This window comes from Amphiura filiformis, chromosome 4, assembly GCF_039555335.1.
Source record: "Amphiura filiformis chromosome 4, Afil_fr2py, whole genome shotgun sequence".
In the NCBI taxonomy this organism is placed as follows: Eukaryota; Metazoa; Echinodermata; class Ophiuroidea; order Amphilepidida; family Amphiuridae; genus Amphiura; species Amphiura filiformis.
Window position 1 is genome coordinate 69,788,609 of NC_092631.1, and position 19,558 is coordinate 69,808,166.

Consider the following 19,558-nt stretch of genomic DNA (forward strand, 5'->3'; position numbering starts at 1 on the left):
TCCGCTGAACGTAGGTCAATCCAACGACCTTGATTGCGTTAACACAATTGTCATTTAAGCATCCTTTAGCGACAAGCTTATCCATGCAAACTAATAATGAAAATCAATATGAACGAAATGTAGAAGATCGACAACGCGTGATCAAACCATTTACATGAGTTATGTTAGGCAATTAGCATTTTGCCATTGGGATGGGGTTGCTATATTACTTTTTGGCCCCCACACATATATGGGGCTTATGTTATCATCCAGATGTTTGCCTGTTTCTTTGTTTGTTTGTTTGGCTGCCTGGTTGTCCAGGCGGAAGCAAATTCATTAATCCGCTCTGCAGCTCCAACGCAATAACCGATCAACTTCAAACTTGGTATGGTGATAGGATATGGTGTCCTGATGTGCTGTATAGTTTTGTGTCGTGTTATCTGCATATTTATGAATATTAATGAGCTGATTTGCTTATTTTACCTACATTTTCATTAATCCACTCTGCAACTTAAACGCAATGACCGATCAAATTCAAACTTGGTATGGGGATTGGATATGGTAGCCTGATGTGCTGTGCTGTACTGTTTTGTGTCATGTTATTTGCATATTTATGAACATTAATGAGCTGATTTGCATATTGCATATTTTATTTGTAATTACAAATCTTGTTTACACACCTTGTTTTCACATGTGTGGGGGCCACCTTAATTACGAACCGCGTAATTCTAGTTGAAATAATTATTTGAAATGCGCAGTTGCTTGATCCGTGGCCACCACATATAACGTTTCCACAGCGTTTTACACCATTGTCATGATTGTTGCAGTCACAGTCAAGTTGTCAAAATCAAGTAGGTATCGCGACCGACACTGTAAACCAGTTAGTAAGTCAATAAGAAAATTGAGATGTTTGAAGTGTCTTGTACTGTTTTCAGTCACTTAAAATAGTCTTTATGGACCAAAATGTCCAGCAGTTTCTGGGTTTCTAATGAATCTTATTCGACAGCCGAATTATTTCTTTGATAGCGTCGTAGATGTGATAAGTGGAAAGGCTTCTTTCTTCTAAATGCAACATTGGATCCTCTGGAAATGACTAGACATGGTCTTAAGTCTCGAAGTTGCCTTCTATATAGCGGGTTGTCTTCCTGTACATTTGAATGCAAAAGCGGGCAACATGAGACTACTGTGCAGCAAACTTGTCTATTTTGTTCAACTTTGTGATTATATTGTTTCCGTTTCCGTGGTTGAATATTTTTCCCGTCGTCAAATACTTTCAAAATGTTGTTTTTGATAACTTTGATTTTCAATTAATATATTATAACATTTACTGATAGGACGCCCTTTTCAAAATTCTGTTTTTTTTTACATAATTGGTATGTACTTTAGTAAACATACCCTACAAAAATCAAGACTTTAGGTGCTGTAGTTTTGTCGAAATTCGAGATTTTGAATAAACCGCAGGAACCGTCGTTTTATTGTTACGATGGAAATATTAGTCGATGTGCATAATGACACAGTACGTACATGGCGTGCGGGCAGTCGAGACATATCAAAAGAACCGACAGGCTCACGTTCGAATGAGTGGCTCGCATTGGCGACATATGCGATGGTATTATTTATTAAATAGCGATTTTCTTTGTATTGCCTCGTTTGTTTGGCCCCAAATTAAAAGAGGACATATCTGACAATGAAAACTAACATTTTGTACCAAAAAATATACAATTCTATTCCTTACAAAAGTTATCTACAGAGTTCTTATCCTTTAATCTACAAAGTACTGGTGTGTGGCCGGGTCACAAAACTTTTGATACAGCTGCAGAAGATCTGATACTCCGGTGGCAGACCAAGGTAGGTTGTTTTTGCCAGTTAAAGTGTTTTTGTTTCTGGATTACTGTTCTACGGGTGGTACAAAATCAGATTCCGAGTGGTGTAAAATTATCACCCCTGAGCAATTCGAGATATCCAAGTTCAAAGTTTATACAGGAGTCAAAATTAAAAACTTTTGTCTAAACATATGTCAAATTATTCCTCTCGTCATAAGGATTCGGAAAATATATAGTTTCACATATCAACGACTTATCATTGTGGAGTTATGAGCAAAAAGGTGGAATGTTAAAATAGAGAACTACACAGGGGTTAACATAGAAAAATGCTTCAATTTTGATGAAAATGGTTTCAAATGGGTCTTTCTGTACAACGACTTGAATAAAGAATAGTTTGAACTACCTAGAGTGACTTGTTGCCTAGGTAACACATCAAAATAGGCCATTGTCAATGGAGTCCTACTGATGTTGACCTACTAGTACTTCTCTAAATGATTACCTAGGTAACAAGTCATTACATTTGGATATAACTATTCTTTATTAGATTGAGATCATGACTTTTGGCTTATAACCCCGAAACGATAAGTCGGGGTGGGTCAAACTATACTTTTTCTGAATCTTTAGGATCAGCCGTACTTTCTGGTACGGGTTTTTAAAAAAATTGTGCAGTTTTGAATTTTGACTCCTGTATAAACTTTGACCTTGGAAATCTTAAATTGCCAGGGGATAGCAATTCTACACCCCCATAATCTCATTTTGTACCACCTATAAATTAATAATCGGAGAAGAAAAACCCTTTCACTGGCAAAACCATACAACCAAATAAAACAATAGTTTGCAGCCGGACTATGAAACTGTGCATGAGTTTAGCCTTCACAACTGCGCAGGCTTATAATATTTCTGTATTTTTGTATTCATTGTAAAATTCACAACAACCAAGTAACTTGAACATAGGCATCAATCTAGGAAAATAAAATGTTAAATAACTCTAACACCGGACACTACTTTTTGGTATCGGAAGTTAAAAAGAAGAAACGAAAAAGGAGAGAAGATGAACAAAGAAGTCACTTGGTACCCCGGGATTCGAACCTTAAACCACTCGCATGCCATGCACACGTATCACCGACCGGTAGCCACAGGGGTTTCGCTGGCCTGGCCAGCGATTCCCTGAGCATATAGCACTTAGGGTGATTGCGTCATTGCATCACCAGGGATTCATGGATGCGCAGTGGTTATCCTCGTGGTATTTTGTGGTAATATTGTTTTAAAGAAATCGATTAATCCATGAATGTCACATTCATGACACCATATTACAGGTAATAACTCTGTCAAGATGAAGGTGAGCTTAGTCATCTCAGTTGCTGGTATTTTCATCATGTTTTGCAACTCTGCAAACTCCGAATCGGTAGACTGCATCACTCGCTGTAATGAATGCGTTGAGGTTTCGGACACACTAACCCATATGGGCTGCACTAAGCATTGTGAGGAATACAAACAGAACAATAATGGCAAAATGTCGTGTTCAAAATTAGCAGGTAAATGTTTCTATTTTTGTTGCACATTTCCTATCCATACAGAGCAAGGAGAGGGCCCATATATACGTAGCAAGAAGTTAGACTCTCATAAAGTGACATTTAATATCAGGCAGCTGCTTGACCAGCCTTAAACTAGTCAGACTGGTTAGTCAAGCCTGTAATTCATTAATTGTCAAGCATGACGGACTAGTTTAATATTTTCAAGCCTCCTTGACTAATGCTGTATCAGACTAGTTTACGATATCGAGTTAGTCAAACTGGCTTGACTAGCTTTAGGTTAGCAATCTTAACTAGATTAGTTTGAATAGCTTTTAATTGGTTAGTCAAGGCTTGACTAGCTTCAGGTTAGTCATACTGGTTGGACTAGCTTTAACAGGTAAATGTTTCTATTTTTGTTGCACATAGACTTTTTGTTAGACTCTCATAAAGTGGCATCCATTTAATATCAGGCAGCTGCTTGACCAGCCTTAAACTAGTCAGACTGGTTAGTCAAGCCTGTAATTCATTAATTGTCAAGCATGACGGACTAGTTTAATATTGTTACGAGTCGCACTTGACTCAAGGCCAAAATCACCTTTTACCCGAACTCACACGAATGCACAACACAAATACACTGTTCGTTTAAGCTAACAAAATCTAAGTCTTTAATTGAAAGCAAGTTTCGTTTGGTGCAATATAATGACTACAAATGCACATATACATTAATCAAATATAATCACTCTTTATCTATTTTGTACTTAGCCAGCATTCTTCTTCTTGGTGATCATAAAGTTCTTGTAATGTTCTGGACGACTGATGTAATATATTCCTATTCACTTGTCCTGCGACAATCAGCGAAGTCTTTTGTACACTTGCATTGATAACTCCTTGCGTATAAAATCCTTACACGAAAATGGTGTTCTCCAAACACGTTTACAACTCCTTGCGCAATTCTCCTATACTAAACTCCTTGCGCCGTCCTCCTATGCTAAACTCCTTGCGCCGTCCTCCTATGCTAAACTCCTTGCGCAGTTCTCCAAATTTAACTCCTTGCGCTGCTTTCTCCAAACTTGGTGCTATTTCCACCTTTCACACAATATCTTCAGGAAGCAGGACTGCGATGCAGTTGTCCCCACTTATTTTGACAGTTGCGTTGAATCAAAATACCAGACTTCAGCAAGTCGACAGAAGAATATATTTCCTTTCTTGGAAGAATAACGTTCTTTGACGTATTCTAGATCTTCTCCGACAACACTGGTAAATAGTAGTACTTTGACTACATAAAATATTTCTGGTTTGTAATTTCCTTTCTTTCAAGGAATTGGACTGTAAGCATAGCCCAGATCAACACTATCAACTGTGACAATAATTGTGTTTACATTTCTTATATATATCAAGCATGGGAAAAACCCCATTCTATTATGGGCCATTTACTACCTTCACATTATGCTCAATCTGGGAAATTCCAAAGTCTTAATTATAACATTAACCTTTCACATGACATCACTTCCTGAGGGAAATCCCATTACATCACTTCCTGAGGGAATCCCATATATGATGTCATCTCTTTACAATCTGAAGGGGGTTTCCAAATATTCCAAATTAGATATGATTCAACTTGTTTTGCTCAATTTGAGAGGGAATCCCCTAAAATGTCATCACTCATGTAACTTTGTAAACAAAGATAAATCATCAAATTAAATTACTCAGGGCACATCACACCTCCCCTTAAAAAGAAGAAAGTTTGAATGTAATGAAAACTTTCTTAAATGTTTTCTTCTGTTACATCAACTTCAACATAATATTAACTTTGAGTGCTTAACTCAACATACACAGTGACTACTTGTCACACAAGTTCCTTCTTAAAGGAATTTTTGTTTGTCAGTTTTTATGCAATTCTGGACAAGGCATCAGCCATTACATTGTCTTTTCCCTTAATATGTTTGATGTCCAGATTGTACTCTTGCAAGGTCAAACTCCACCTCACCAGTCTTTGGTTTTTGTTCTTCATCCTGTTGATGAAGGTGAGGGATTGTGATCTGTGAAAACAAGCACAGGGTATACTGTGGTACCCAAATACACATCAAAATGTAGCAGTGCTAATAGCAATGCTAGACACTCCTTCTCAATTGTGGAGTAATTTCTCTGGTGCTTGTTGAATTTCCTTGAAAAGTAACAAATGGGGTGATCTATTTGATCTTCACCCTCTTGCATCACAACACCTCCAAAGCCTATGTCACTGGCATCAACAGTCAACTTAAACTGCTTCTGAAAATCAGGTGCAGTAAGTACTGGTGAACTCATGAGTATAGATTTGACTTTGTGAAAAGCATTTTCACACTGTTCTGACCAAATGAATTTAGCATCTTTCTTCAACAAATCAGTCAAAGGACTTGCTATCTCTGAAAAGTTTGGACAGAACTTTCTATAATAGCCAACCATTCCTAGAAATCTCATGAGTGCCTTCTTGTTTACAGGTGTGGGGTATTGCTCAATTGCTTCAACTTTGGCTTTGATAGGTTTCACCTGACCTTGACCTACAACATATCCCAAGTATGTGACTGTGGCATGGCAAAACTCACTTTTTACCAGATTGACGGTTAACTGTACTTCAGACAGCTTCTTAAACAATTGATGGAGTTGTTCCATATGTTGTTCCCAAGTTTGACTGTAAACAATCAAATCATCTACATACGCTTCACATCCCTCTATGTCTGCCACAATTTGATTTACCATTCTCTGAAATGTTGCAGGTGCGTTTTTCAACCCAAATGGCATAACTTTGTATTGGTAAAGACCAAATGGTGTACAAAAGGCAGAAATCTCTTTGGCACGGTCTGTGAGTGGAACCTGCCAGTACCCTTTCAAAAGATCAAATTTGCTAACAAATTTTGCATTCCCAATTTTGTCAATGCAATCATCAATTCTTGGAATTGGGTATGAGTCTGTCTTTGAATGAACATTTGCAGCTCTCATGTCTGCCACCAATCGGTATGAACCATCAGGCTTGGGAACAAGAATGCATGGTGAACTCCACTTACTACTACTTGGTTCTATGATATCATTGTCTAGCATGTAATTGATCTCATTTTTGAGATGTTCCATTTTCAATGGATTGACTCTGTAAGGATGCTGCTTGATTGGTTTTGTATCACCAACATCTACATCATGAAATGCAGCATTTGTTCTACTTGGCGTATCAGGAAATATATTGTCAAATTTGTGAATCAAATTTGCAATTTGACTTTGTTGATCTTGAGAAAGATGACCTAACTTTGAGTCCAAATTAGTGAGCACATCAGAATTGTTTGTAAAAACAGACAGAATTTTGTTCTGCTTCTTCTAGGGTCAATGCCCTTTGATTGATCTCTTTGAGTTCTGGGTCATTTTGTTGCTCCAGAATTAGCTTGTCATGACTTAATGGGTCTCTCAATGTTTTCCCAATTTGTTCATGCTCAGAGGCTGTGTCATTTTGAGGGGTATTTTTATCCCCAGAAGAAGGAAGTTTATCTTCTTTCTCATTCAACTGTGACACAAATGTGTCTTCCAAATTGTAGCCTAAGTCATCAATTTGGTTGTCCTCAATTGTTTCTACAGAGGCCCTCTTACTCATTGCCCGTGTAACTGCACATGCAGGAAATATCTCCTTTTCCTCACTACTATCATCCTGCAAACAGGGCTTATCTGTAACTATTGGGTCAGGAAAAACCTTCCCCCCTGCCAAATCATTTCCTAGCAACATGGACACTCCTTTGACTGGCAATTAGTGTCTAACTCCTATGGTTACAGGACCAGAAACCAAGTCAGATGTCAAGTTAATTTTGTGGAGAGGTACATTAAGTATTTCCATCCCAATACCCTGGATCAAAGCATTACCAGCTGAACTATCCTCATTAAAGGGCAAAGTTCCTTCCAGAATCATAGACCGTGCACAACACGTATCTCGCACAATCTTAATGGGCTTTGGACTACCATTATCGCCAAGTGATACTACTCCCTCTAACACAAATGGTTCAAATTCTTCACACACCTTGTCTGTCTCACCTCCCTTTTGTGGGAATTCTTGTTTTTTGATTTGACTGACTTGTTTCTTTGACTCAAGTGACACTGCACATCCTACAGTATTACTAGCAGTTTGCTGCTGTTTTTGTGCATCTTGTTTGGCTTTTAAGCTCCGACACGTGGTCACTGTATGTCCTGGTTTCTTACAGAAATTGCAAACTAATTGGGATTTAAATTCAGTCCCACCTGTTGGTCTGGTACCTGAACTCCATGGGGTCCCTCTACCACCAGCACTATGCTGTGAATTAGACCAGGATCTGTGATTAGACTGAGATCTCCCTTCTTGTGTACCACCCTGATTTGCTCTAGGTTGGTTATGGCTGAACCTGTTTGAATAACTTCTGTTATGACTAAATCTACCCGCATTCAATTTGTGAGTTAAGCCATAGTCGTCCGCCATTGTCGCCGCCTCATTTAGCGTCTTAATTTTGCTAGCGCTTTCATCCAAATGGGTTTTAATGTCAACGTGGACAGATTTCTTGAACTCTTCTATAAGAACTAATTGCTTAAGTTGGCCGAAATCATCTTTGACTTCTTTTGACCCAAGCCACCTGTCAAACATTTTGTTCTTTTACTCTAGCAAATTCTACATGCGTTTGATCTGCTTGCTTTCTTGAATCTCTGAACTTTTGTCTGTATGCTTCAGGCACCAGTTCATAGGCCTTAAGGACTGCTTGTTTGACTTCTTCATAATTATTACATTTCTCTATTGGTAGAGCTGAGTAAGTCTCCTGGCCTTCCCCACAAAACTACTTTGTAACAGTAGGGTCCAATGCTCTGGAGGCCATTTCAAATTTGTAGCTACCTTTTCAAAATGTTGAAAGTACTCGTCAACCTCCTTTTCTTTGAATTTAGGCACAAGCTTTACATACTTTGTAACATCAAAACCTGACTTTGACTTTGAGGAGAAACTTGATGAGTATTTGTCACCTAGTTTTGCTAACTTCTCTTGTTCAAACTCAATTTCTTTTTCTTTCAAATGTGCTTCCAGCGCCATCTTTTCATGGCGCGCTTTGTCTTCCATTGCCATTTTCTGTTTCTCCATATCTAATCTTTCTTGTCTTTCTTGTTTTTCATTCTCTAACTTGATAATTTCCAGTTTTTCTTTTTGGTCCATTTCTATTTTCTTTTGGTCCATTTCCATTTTCTTTTGGTCCATTTCCATTTTCCTCAATTCTAATTGAATTTCCAACTCTTTCAACTTAAATGCTGAGTCCCCAACAATTTCTACTTCAAGTTTCTCTTCCAAATAGGATTCATCAAAAATATCTTCCCCAACCAAAACATCAATCAAGGCATTTTTGATTATTTGCTTTCTTGTAGCTTGCTTTACTTTCAAGTCATAATGTTTAGCAAATGCTAACAAATCAGGCTTCTTCAACTCATCAAACTTCTCCCAATTTATAGTTTCAAGAAACTCTTCTGCTTTAAACTCTGCCATACTGTACTTTCACTTTCAAGACTCAGTATATTAATGTCAACTTTTTTACAGTGTACTTCCCGGACGAGCCCCCAATTTTGTTACGAGTCGCACTTGACTCAAGGCCAAAATCACCTTTTACCCGAACTCACACGAATGCACAACACAAATACACTGTTCGTTTAAGCTAACAAAATCTAAGTCTTTAATTGAAAGCAAGTTTCGTTTGGTGCAATATAATGACTACAAATGCACATATACATTAATCAAATATAATCACTCTTTATCTATTTTGTACTTAGCCAGCATTCTTCTTCTTCTTGGTGATCATAAAGTTCTTGTAATGTTCTGGACGACTGATGTAATATATTCCTATTCACTTGTCCTGCGACAATCAGCGAAGTCCTTTGTACACTTGCATTGATAACTCCTTGCGTATAAAATCCTTACACGAAAATGGTGTTCTCCAAACACGTTTACAACTCCTTGCGCAATTCTCCTATACTAAACTCCTTGCGCCGTCCTCCTATGCTAAACTCCTTGCGCCGTCCTCCCTATGCTAAACTCCTTGCGCAGTTCTCCAAATTTAACTCCTTGCGCTGCTTTCTCCAAACTTGGTGCTATTTCCACCTTTCACACAATATCTTCTTCAGGAAGCAGGACTGCGATGCAGTTGTCCCCACTTATTTTGACAGTTGCGTTGAATCAAAATACCAGACTTCAGCAAGTCGACAGAAGAATATATTTCCTTTCTTGGAAGAATAACGTTCTTTGACGTATTCTAGATCTTCTCCGACAACACTGGTAAATAGTAGTACTTTGACTACATAAAATATTTCTGGTTTGTAATTTCCTTTCTTTCAAGGAATTGGACTGTAAGCATAGCCCAGATCAACACTATCAACTGTGACAATAATTGTGTTTACATTTCTTATATATATCAAGCATGGGAAAAACCCCATTCTATTATGGGCCATTTACTACCTTCACATTATGCTCAATCTGGGAAATTCCAAAGTCTTAATTATAACATTAACCTTTCACATGACATCACTTCCTGAGGGGAAATCCCATTACATCACTTCCTGAGGGGAATCCCATATGATGTCATCTCTTTACAATCTGAAGGGGGGTTTCCAAATATTCCAAATTAGATATGATTCAACTTGTTTTGCTCAATTTGAGAGGGGAATTCCCCTAAAATGTCATCACTCATGTAACTTTGTAAACAAAAATAAATCATCAAATTAAATTACTCAGGGCACATCACAATATTTTCAAGCCTCCTTGACTAATGTTGTATCAGACTACACCAGGCACAAAAAGAAACTCGTCAGTTATATTCATCCTTGCTGTTCAATAGCTTAATAATTTTGGATTATTCTGAAATATACATTTTGTTAATTGGACTTTGCTTTCTCATTTGACACCCTGTTCGTGAAAAACAAACAAGAATTAACCAAGATATGCGCCTCCAAAGCCTCAAACCCCAAAATCAAAGGTTGCATTTTCAACGATTTTCAATGGGAACGCATCGTTGTATTGCACACAAGCACCACCAGGCCAATCAATAAAGCACAGTGTAACAGGCACAATTGAATCGTTAAAATTGCAACTTTTCATTTTGGGGTTTGAGAGTTTGGAGGCGCATATCTTGGTCAATTCTTGCTCAATGTTTACGAACAGGGTGTCAAATGAGAAAGAAAAGTCCAATTAACAAAATGTATATTTCAGAATAATCCAAAATTATCAAGTTATTGAACAGCAAGGATGAATATAACTGACGAGTTTCTTTTTGTGCCTGGTGTAGTTTACGATATCGAGTTAGTCAAACTGGCTTGACTAGCTTTAAGTTAGCAATCTTAACTAGATTAGTTAAGCGCGGCTTGAATAGCTTTTAATAGGTTAGTCAAGGCTTGACTAGCTTCAGGTTAGTCACACTGGTTGGACTAGCTTTAGGTTAGTCAAGCTGGCTTGACTAGCTGTAGGTAAGTTAAGTCAATTACTTTCGTAACTTAACCTTTCATTTCGAAATACTAAGTTGGCCAACCTCTTTGAACATGCATGTTCAACAGCTTTGAAATGACTACCTTATACTAGTAGATGGATACTAATCGGGATGATAAGTTTAGGATTGTAAACCGGGCAATAGCATCGTTGTTAACAACATTGCTGTTTTATATATGGAATAAACTTGTCGATGATTTTAAATGTATAATGTGACATTTTGGATATTCATTTGCTATTGAAGACCTTAGAATCTAAGGTAAGAATACTAAACATGATAAGAACTGATAATAAGCATCACTATTATTTCGTAACTGCATGGTTTAGTGGAAAGGGTAAAAGGTTCATTCTCAGTGCTCATAAATCTGCTGTCATCATGATCACTAGGTAAGAGTAGAGGATTTTCTTCAAGGGACCAACGCAAAACTATGAGAATAAATCCCACCAGACAGGAAAAACTGGTTTTTGTTTCATAATTTTTACCAGTAACGTGGTTTGCAGCACACTAGTCAAGCAAACTACTTTAGCATGCTTGACTAACTAGCCTGACTTGTCAAACAGCTGCCTGACTAGCTTTAGAATTGCTTGAGTAACGCTATGAAGTATTTTGTTAAAATAATAATCTCAAGGTTGTGGATCTTTATGTTTACAAGTTGGCATCATCTTGAATAATTTCGGGAGCAATTTGAATGAACCATCACCATGATTACCTTTTCTTTTTAGCACCGAGCAAAGGCAGCCTCTCCCTTGAATACGAGATCAATGCAATGAACGCAAGAATATCAGAAATGATCGAAAGCGGTGATTATTCGGCCATTATTGAAGAGTTATTCGCCGACGATTGTATAAATGTCGTTAATGGGCAAGCACCTATATTAGGGAAAGAAGGTAAACATTTAAATTACTTGGACACCCATTGAAATAATCAAAGAGATTATACCCAAAGAGTACTTACTCAGAATTACCCCGTGTGTAACGCTGTGGTAAATCCTCCATTTTGGTTTGTCGCTCATGTAGGGCAAATAGTGTACCGCTGTCGTTTTTCAGCAAGAGCCCGAAATCGAATGATAATAGGCCTTATGAGCTATATATCTAATTGGTTTAGCTCAGGGTCGCATGGAATGGTTCGAACAGAAATCAATAGCTTCTGCCATTGACCCCCACGAATTTGGATGCGTTACGTGGATGATACCTTCGTGGTCATCAACAAAAATAAGGTCCATCAATTCACAGAGCACATCAACAGCCAAAATGTGTTAATTAAATTTACCAACGACCCCGAAAAGGAGGGTCAGTTGCCTTTTTGGACACTTTGGTAATAAAAATTCCCTTTAAAAGGGAAGGCCAGCGTCAATGCAGAAGAGGTCTTGTAAATAGTTTGGGTCACCGTGAAAGGCATTTTTGAGGATCACGATCACATCCATGTTACATGACAGTTCACCAAACCATCAATGGTGAAAACATGCACACTGAAACAGCAAAACACATTAACTCCTATATCTTCTGTCAACTCTTTAATTCATTACTCCAAATTGTTCTGTATTTTTGTCTTAACTGCTTTTTACCCATGCTTATTATAAAATCAAGAAATACACTGCAGTTGTTAGTTAATTCGCTATGTTAACTCAACTTACATGCACATTTTATTTTAAAATAATTTTATATTATTTCGCAATGTATAGTTTACTATAAAGTAGATAGTGGCAAGCACATGATAAAGGACTGATCATTCACTACAATCTTCACTTTTAAACTGTATTTTTTGAATGTGTTGATTGTTAGTCCGAAACTCCTGCAAAGCTATGGACATGACATCTTACCTACTCCATTCTGTAGTCTGCATTGTGTGTTTTCTCAGTCTTCAATCATTTTGTTGAATGTAATTTTATGAATCAAATAAAAAAGATAGAAATTGGCCTCACTTTAGTTATGTGTCATTTTACAGTATTTATCATTTATAAAGTAAGACAATAATTTATTTATTTTCTATAAGTGCATGTCAAAATATGGGATATATTGTTCAATATTATAGCTAGCCCCTAAAAAATTTATTTTCAATCGGATTTTTCCCGTTGAAAAGACAAAACTGATGTTAAAGATAGCAATAATATCATCAATAACATTTTGAGTCAATTTTATCCATAAAACGATACAGGATAGGATAGATAATTACTTTGACTTCAATGTGGTCCATATAATGAAGATTTTGATTCCACAACATTATTAGATCTGTTATCAACATATCAATTATGCACTCACAGGCAACCAAACATCATGCTATGCTCATGCAGTAGTCCACTGATATGACCTCGTGATCATTCCCCCGCTTTGACCATGTCATTTTTTTGATATGCTGATTGCTGAACAAGTTAATGTTTATATGTGTAGGCCTAACCTATGATAACTTTTTAAGTCATAATTAATTCAAACATAACTTTGGCAATACTCAATCGTTTTCGTTCGTTGAAACGGCAAAACATACTTTCTTTTCCTTGCAAATCGAATTAGCAGACATCAAAAACATTTCCACCACGAGAAGTAAAAAAATAATTCATACCAATAGAAGAAGGCTATAATCTTAGCTAATCTTTAGTGTACACAAACCCCATCTCAGAATTAGGTACCAGCGCCCTATGCGCTGGCGAAAAGACAAGCGGACGGTACAGTTAAGGTCAGTGTATATAGAAAACCAACACACACTGACCAATACTTAGCTTTCGACGCACACCATCCACTAGAACATAAGCTTAGTGTCATTAGGGACGCACCATTATATTCTCAGGGGGGGCATGGGAGTTTAGGTCAGGCAGAATTTTTTTTTTCGCCTCCAAGAGCACCAATTTTTTTTTTTTTCGCCGCCTTCGGCGGCGAAGTTATTTTTTTTCAATTTTAATGTAAATTTTTATACAAAGTTGGGTGGGGGAATTTTTTTTTTTACTCATCAGTGAGGCAAACAATTTTTTTTCGTCTCACTAGTGGGCAAAGTTTTTTTTTTCGCCTCACTAGTGGGCGAAGTTTTTTTTTCTTCAAAAAACTCCCATGCCCCCCTGGAAATCTAATGGTGCGCCCCTTAGGACCCTCTTCCATCGGGCGGACACATTGGTCACTGACTCGGAAGACAAAGATCAAGAACTTAATCACGTCAAATCGGCTCTGAAACGTTGCGGCTATGCAGATTGGAGTTTCAAACGGGCTCAAGTCAAGAAATCTAATAGCGCCGCGAACACATCTTCAAAAAAGAAAAGCTTTGTAGTAGTCCCCTACGCTCAAAACTTGTCAGAAAAAATCAAAAGAGTGTTTGGGAATTATAACATCTCCACTGTCTTCAAACCACGTCAAACTCTTCGTCAAGTACTTGTTGCGCCCAAGGATAAACCGCGGAATGATGAAATTTGGGGAGTGGTGTACCGCATTCCCTGTGGAGATTGCGACAGACCTTTAGCTATATACCCACAATTCCCAGGGGCGTGTGAAATTTCGCGAGCGTGATAACTACAAATCAACTGGGTTTTTTTTCACGACTTGATGTGATGCAAGTACAGTTAAAACGCTCGATAGATTCCCATAATATTATTATGTAGGCTATATCGTATATGTAAATGTTAAGAAATTAGAATTAAACGGCGAATTATATCGAAACTAATAATAGATTCTAACTTTCTGCTTGCCTTTGGCATGTTTTCCAGATATGAAGCAGGAATGGTTGAAATGGTTCGAAAGCAATCCCAGTGTTAATCGGGTATTATACACTCCTAGTGCATTCGGTGAGGAGAATAACGGAAAGGTTTGGGAAGATGGTGTCTTAAATGCCTACCATGATGATGCCGTCATTGGCTCAGCTCGGTAAGCTTCAGGGGTATCCCATTAAAGCCATATTATAACATTTGCTGAGGAGAACGCCCTCAAAAAATGTTAAATTCTGGTTTTTACACGATTGTAATGTACTTCAGTCAATAAAGATACTCTGCAAAATTCAAGGCTTTAGGTGCTGTAGTTTTGTCAAAATCCGAGATTTTGAATAAAACGATGGAAATATTAGTCGAACAGGTATGCACAATACGTACACGGCGTGCGGGATACACATACACACACACCCCGAGGATCTTACCGTATTGCAACCGCGGGAGTAACATGCATGCATGGGCGCTAGTAGTTTTTCTATGCTTTACCTCACTTGTTCGGCTCAAAATTAAAAGGGGACATATCTGACAGTAAAAGCTAACATTTTATGGGAAATAAATACTAATCTATTTTTACAGAAATGTTATAATATGGCTTTAAGCAAGAGCGGTATACACTTTGTAAATACACTAGTTTTTAACAGAAAAAAATCACCAGTGACCAAACGCCACTAAGTGATTGTATGTACAACAGTTTACAAATATATTGGGGGTGTGCGTGTGTGTTGGTGGATGTCGGTGCATGAAGGATCTTCTAAATTTTAGCTGAGAAAACAGGGGGGGATTTTAACACTTCAAATAGGCATGATAGGGGAGGAGAGCTGATTTTTTTCAGTATTACATTTCCCAGTCCAGTAGAATCTGAGCATTTTGGCCAATTATAGCATTAAAACTGCCAATTCTTGCGCTCTTCGCGTGACTTTGTTTCAGTATAAAGTCATCTTTTGGAAGCAGGTCATCAGGACGATTTTGGAATTTTGCTTTGCAAGATTTGCCCAGATCTAGTCCAACATGTCCAAGTCCAAGTCCTTTGATGAAGGATGAGCACTCATGGCGGAGAACGAATACATCGGAACCCAGGTTGATGTCAACGTAAATGTTGCTTGTCAAATGTTAAATGGAGTCTATTCCATCATCATAAAATATATGTCATTTACCAAAATTAGGTAATATCAATTGGGAGGGGAGTATTTTGTGTATGTAAAAAAAAAAAATGTCAAATATTTTGATATGTTCATTTCTGTTGTGCACTTCACATGCTTTTCAATTATCTACCCCTTGAATGAACATGATGAAAACATGCAATACTGAAATCATAGACTGCTCATACGCAACGGAACCCTACAACGTTGTTACAACATTGTTGTGTTAGCGTATAGGTGAGCAGGAGTTATCCGCAGTACCATTTCAGAGGACTTAAAGCCACGTGCATTTGAAACCCATAGATTACTAGGGCCGTATGTGACCAATATTAGTGCGTTACCCCAATTGTGAAACATTAGCTTACAAAATCGAAACAAACATCTCTCAGTCCTAAAATTTCACAGGGTCAGTGAAAAAAGGGCTTTCCACTGATACCATTTTGATGGAAATGGAGAAAAGTTAGGAAAGAGGTTGTAGATCGGACAATACCTCTTTTTAACTGCATTGTTGCTCCTCACAACGACAACTTTAGTCATATTCCACATGAACAAAGGCATGAAAAAACTCTAATTTGATGGAAATATCCAGCCTGAATAGTACCTCATCATGACAATAATGTGTTTTTGTCTTTTTTGCAGGTACATGTATATTTACAAACGCGTCAATGGCACTCTGCTGCGTTTTATAAACGCATATTTCGAATGAAAAACAACAAGTTCCTCCGCTGTCTTATTCTGCAGAGGAGTCCTAAAATTTTGGTTGGTGACGGCTGTGTATATTATTGCGGGACTGCGTGGAATCAGCCCATGATCTGTTCTTTCATTATGGACATAGTTGATAACTTCAAAACTTCTAACAGACGCAGGACAAGGAGATAAATATGGAAAAACTACTGGTTGGGCAATTTAATATATTTTTGCCCTCAAATCAGGGAAAATAATTTACTGGGTGGGCAGCTGTAACTAATGGCATCCAGGCTTCTTGATTTTCGGAAATGAGACCTTTGGTTCTTTTCAAGGAAATGGACCTTTGTGGTTTTCCCAAAATTTTGACCTCTTTCTCGTGAATTTTAACAGTTTGTTTGTAACAGTGTTCGGTTGAAACCTGTTTTTGCAGGCAAAGTCTCAATTTTTTTGACAGTTTGCCGGTTCAAAAAAACCCGACTGGACAAAAAGAAGTTCATAAAGTCAGACATAACAAAATTACTCAAAAAGCTCATACACAGTGAAGTATAGACCGGGTCGGGCAAGTACGCCCTCGGGGCAAGTCCGCCCATCACGTGTTTCTGATCCCATGACTGCTGGAAAAGTACAATGATGATGTAATTAGCTGGCACACGTCATAGCTAAGTACCCAAGAAAACAAGACAGTCCGACCCATCGCGCCACAGAAAATATCGTTAAAAACGTTTCCGAGTCAAGGAAGTTTACTTTTTTAGAATTAGTAATATTGCAATAATCTCAAGACCTTGCAGAGACGATTTTCGTTCTTATATTTATTTGGAAGGTGAACGTTTTGCCCAACAAATTATGCAATTAAAAGATCGACATTTTGTGTTTGATAAGACAAAAATCTAAGCTAATTGAACAGACAGTAGTATATCCATGGACTATGAATCTAAAGATTGTGGGTTCGAATCCGGGTAGAATTTTTAATTCTAATAATTTTTTTTTCTTTTGATAATTAAGAAGAAATAATAATGGCAAAAATCCGTCTTATAAAACTGAACACAGCACAATCTAGCCTTATATACTTCATGTTCATCATGTAAATGTATTATGTGACGCAAATGTTTATCAGTAAAAATATCCACAATGCCTTGTTGATGCAAATCTTTGAAAGCTTATGCTGAACTATGGGGTTCAGCTATTAAACGTTAAGAAATATTTTACCCCATAGAATATAGAAACTAGTATTTTGATAAGTAAAATAGCTGGGTGAGGTATGTGGCTGGTTGGGGTGGTTACGGTGCGTTAAAACCAATAACCGCGAAATATGGATATCCACAATATGGCTACAAAGAACCACTAGCCGTGAAATGTGGATATCCAATAGGTTTGCCCCGCATGACTGCAAAGAATCACTAACCGCGAAATATGGATACCCAACTAGTTTGCCCCGCAGGGCTACAAACAACCACTAACCGCGCAATATGGATATCTAACTAGTTTGATCCCGCAGGGCTACAAAGAATCACCAACCGCGAAATGTGGATACCCAACTAGTTTGCCCCGTAGGGCTACAAAGAACCACTAACTGTGCAATATGGATATCCAACTAGTTTGCAAAGAATCATTAACCGCGAAATATGGATATCCAACAAGCTTAAACTATAAATTAGCACCACATAGAGGATTGGTCCAGAAGAATGAGTGAAATTATTGGGGGAAAAGTAAAAAGTATGAAATGTGACGGGCTGTCGCTAAGTATGACAGGCTGTGGACAACGAAATGTCGTCACCCTTAATTGGGGCCAGTATCAACAAAAATCAAGGCTACAGGGCCGACAGGCCCGAGGCAGGCGACTCTCATACGACGACTACACACTGCAAGTGGGACCCCAATAGAAGGGCCCCGCAGGGCAAAAAAGCAAGAGTAACCTTGAGGTTAAAATTTGAAGAAAAAAAACATCAATATCTTCCACAAAACGTAAAAAAAGGCCAAAGTTTAAGAAATCTTTCGTGTGTAGCTTTTCACCCTTTTTTAAATTTGGTCCCATTTGTGAAAGTTTCTTAAGAGTCATCTATAAATATTGTTGGTTTTCTTAGTTGGCAGTGTTTTGAATTTTTTTTGAACAGGAATTATTGTACACTTGCCTGCGCACAATTAAAAATGCGGGGTATTTGATTTGCATTTTGACATGCATGGGTAATGTGTTGAAATTATTTGATAAGAAATTAGGAAAATCTGTTAAAAACATGGACAAAACTATATTTCAGTATCAGATATGCTACTTTGCCTTCTTTTGCCTGACTTACTTCTTTTATAAAGTCAAAATTTCAATTTTTGTTATCCAAATCTACACATTATTTCATGTGTTTCTTCACACAAGTTTCAAGGTTTTTATGTGGCCCTGCATTCTTAAAAAAACACGGATTCTGTCATCATTTAGTTTTAGATTGATTGTAGGAAATTAAAAATCTTACACTAAAAGACACAATTTTATGCCTAATTTTAACACCAGGATTTTTTTTAAAGTATATCCAAGCACCATGTTTTTATCCGACATTACTGAAAAAAAATTATCGTTTTTTATTTGACCGAGAATATTAATTTCAAAGCAAAAGCAAAAGGTGTCATTCTTAATTGTGCTGATTTCAACATGTATCGATCGACTTTTAGCACGACTATGCATAACAATAAAGGATGGTCAGTAGCGTTCTGAGTGTTATGTCAGGTAATTAGTATTTTGGGCGGGGTTTCTATATATTTTTTGCAATAATCCTTTATAGATTAGACAGTTTGGCGAAATTGTAACGTTAAAAACCTATAATGGTCTACATTATTTCGAGAAACAAATTGTTTGGATGCAAGTACAGGGGTTGTCCGTACCCCAATAAAACATCATCATTTTGTTTTTGTTTACGTTAAGGGTGTCAAATTAAGTTAATTACTTTCAAAAGTACTGAAAGGGCCTTTCGGACTAATTCACCACCACCAACTATTCACCTATTGGGATGCTGTTTTACATAACTCCCGCAGATCCTATGATTTGTCTGCATGATATTGGGTCACTCATACAGTTTATGTTGGTTGTTCTGAGACTGCACTTTAAATTGTGCTACTTCAGATTAAATTGCACCACAACTTTCAAAATGGGGTGCACCCCAAGGTAAAAAAAACCTCGAACACTGAAATTGCACCAGAATTTATCAATTGTAGTTCTGAAAGAAATTATCTACACACATCACTAATCACATTAAACAGAACA

The 19,558-nt window shown here is 37.5% G+C and overlaps 1 protein-coding gene across 3 annotated transcripts; it reads left to right on the plus strand.

Moving 5' to 3' along the window:
* Positions 1-693: 693 nt before the first annotated feature.
* LOC140151308 (uncharacterized) lies at positions 694-18,437 on the plus strand. Of its 3 annotated transcripts, none has more exons than XM_072173594.1 (6): positions 694-830; positions 1,720-1,827; positions 3,119-3,337; positions 11,529-11,693; positions 14,492-14,648; positions 16,267-18,433. In XM_072173594.1, the coding sequence occupies exons 3-6, from the start codon at positions 3,136-3,138 to the stop codon at positions 16,331-16,333; spliced, it is 591 nt and encodes a 196-aa protein (XP_072029695.1). In that variant the 5' UTR covers positions 694-830; positions 1,720-1,827; positions 3,119-3,135; the 3' UTR covers positions 16,334-18,433. The 3 variants fall into 3 exon arrangements, with proteins under 3 accessions (XP_072029695.1, XP_072029696.1, XP_072029694.1); XM_072173595.1 differs by having other exon boundaries at positions 749-863; XM_072173593.1 differs by lacking the exon at positions 1,720-1,827 and having other exon boundaries at positions 749-830; positions 16,267-18,437.
* The last annotated feature ends 1,121 nt before the right edge of the window (positions 18,438-19,558 follow it).

Bases quoted from the DNA above. Each gene is read 5' to 3' on its own strand.
- LOC140151308 (XM_072173593.1), top strand. From the start codon at position 794: ATGATTGTTGCAGTCACAGTCAAGTTGTCAAAATCAA. The intron at 831-3,118 runs GTAGGTATCGCG...ACCATATTACAG, and splicing joins AGTCAAGTTGTCAAAATCAA to GTAATAACTCTGTCAAGATG. The intron at 11,694-14,491 runs GTAAACATTTAA...CATGTTTTCCAG, and splicing joins ACCTATATTAGGGAAAGAAG to ATATGAAGCAGGAATGGTTG.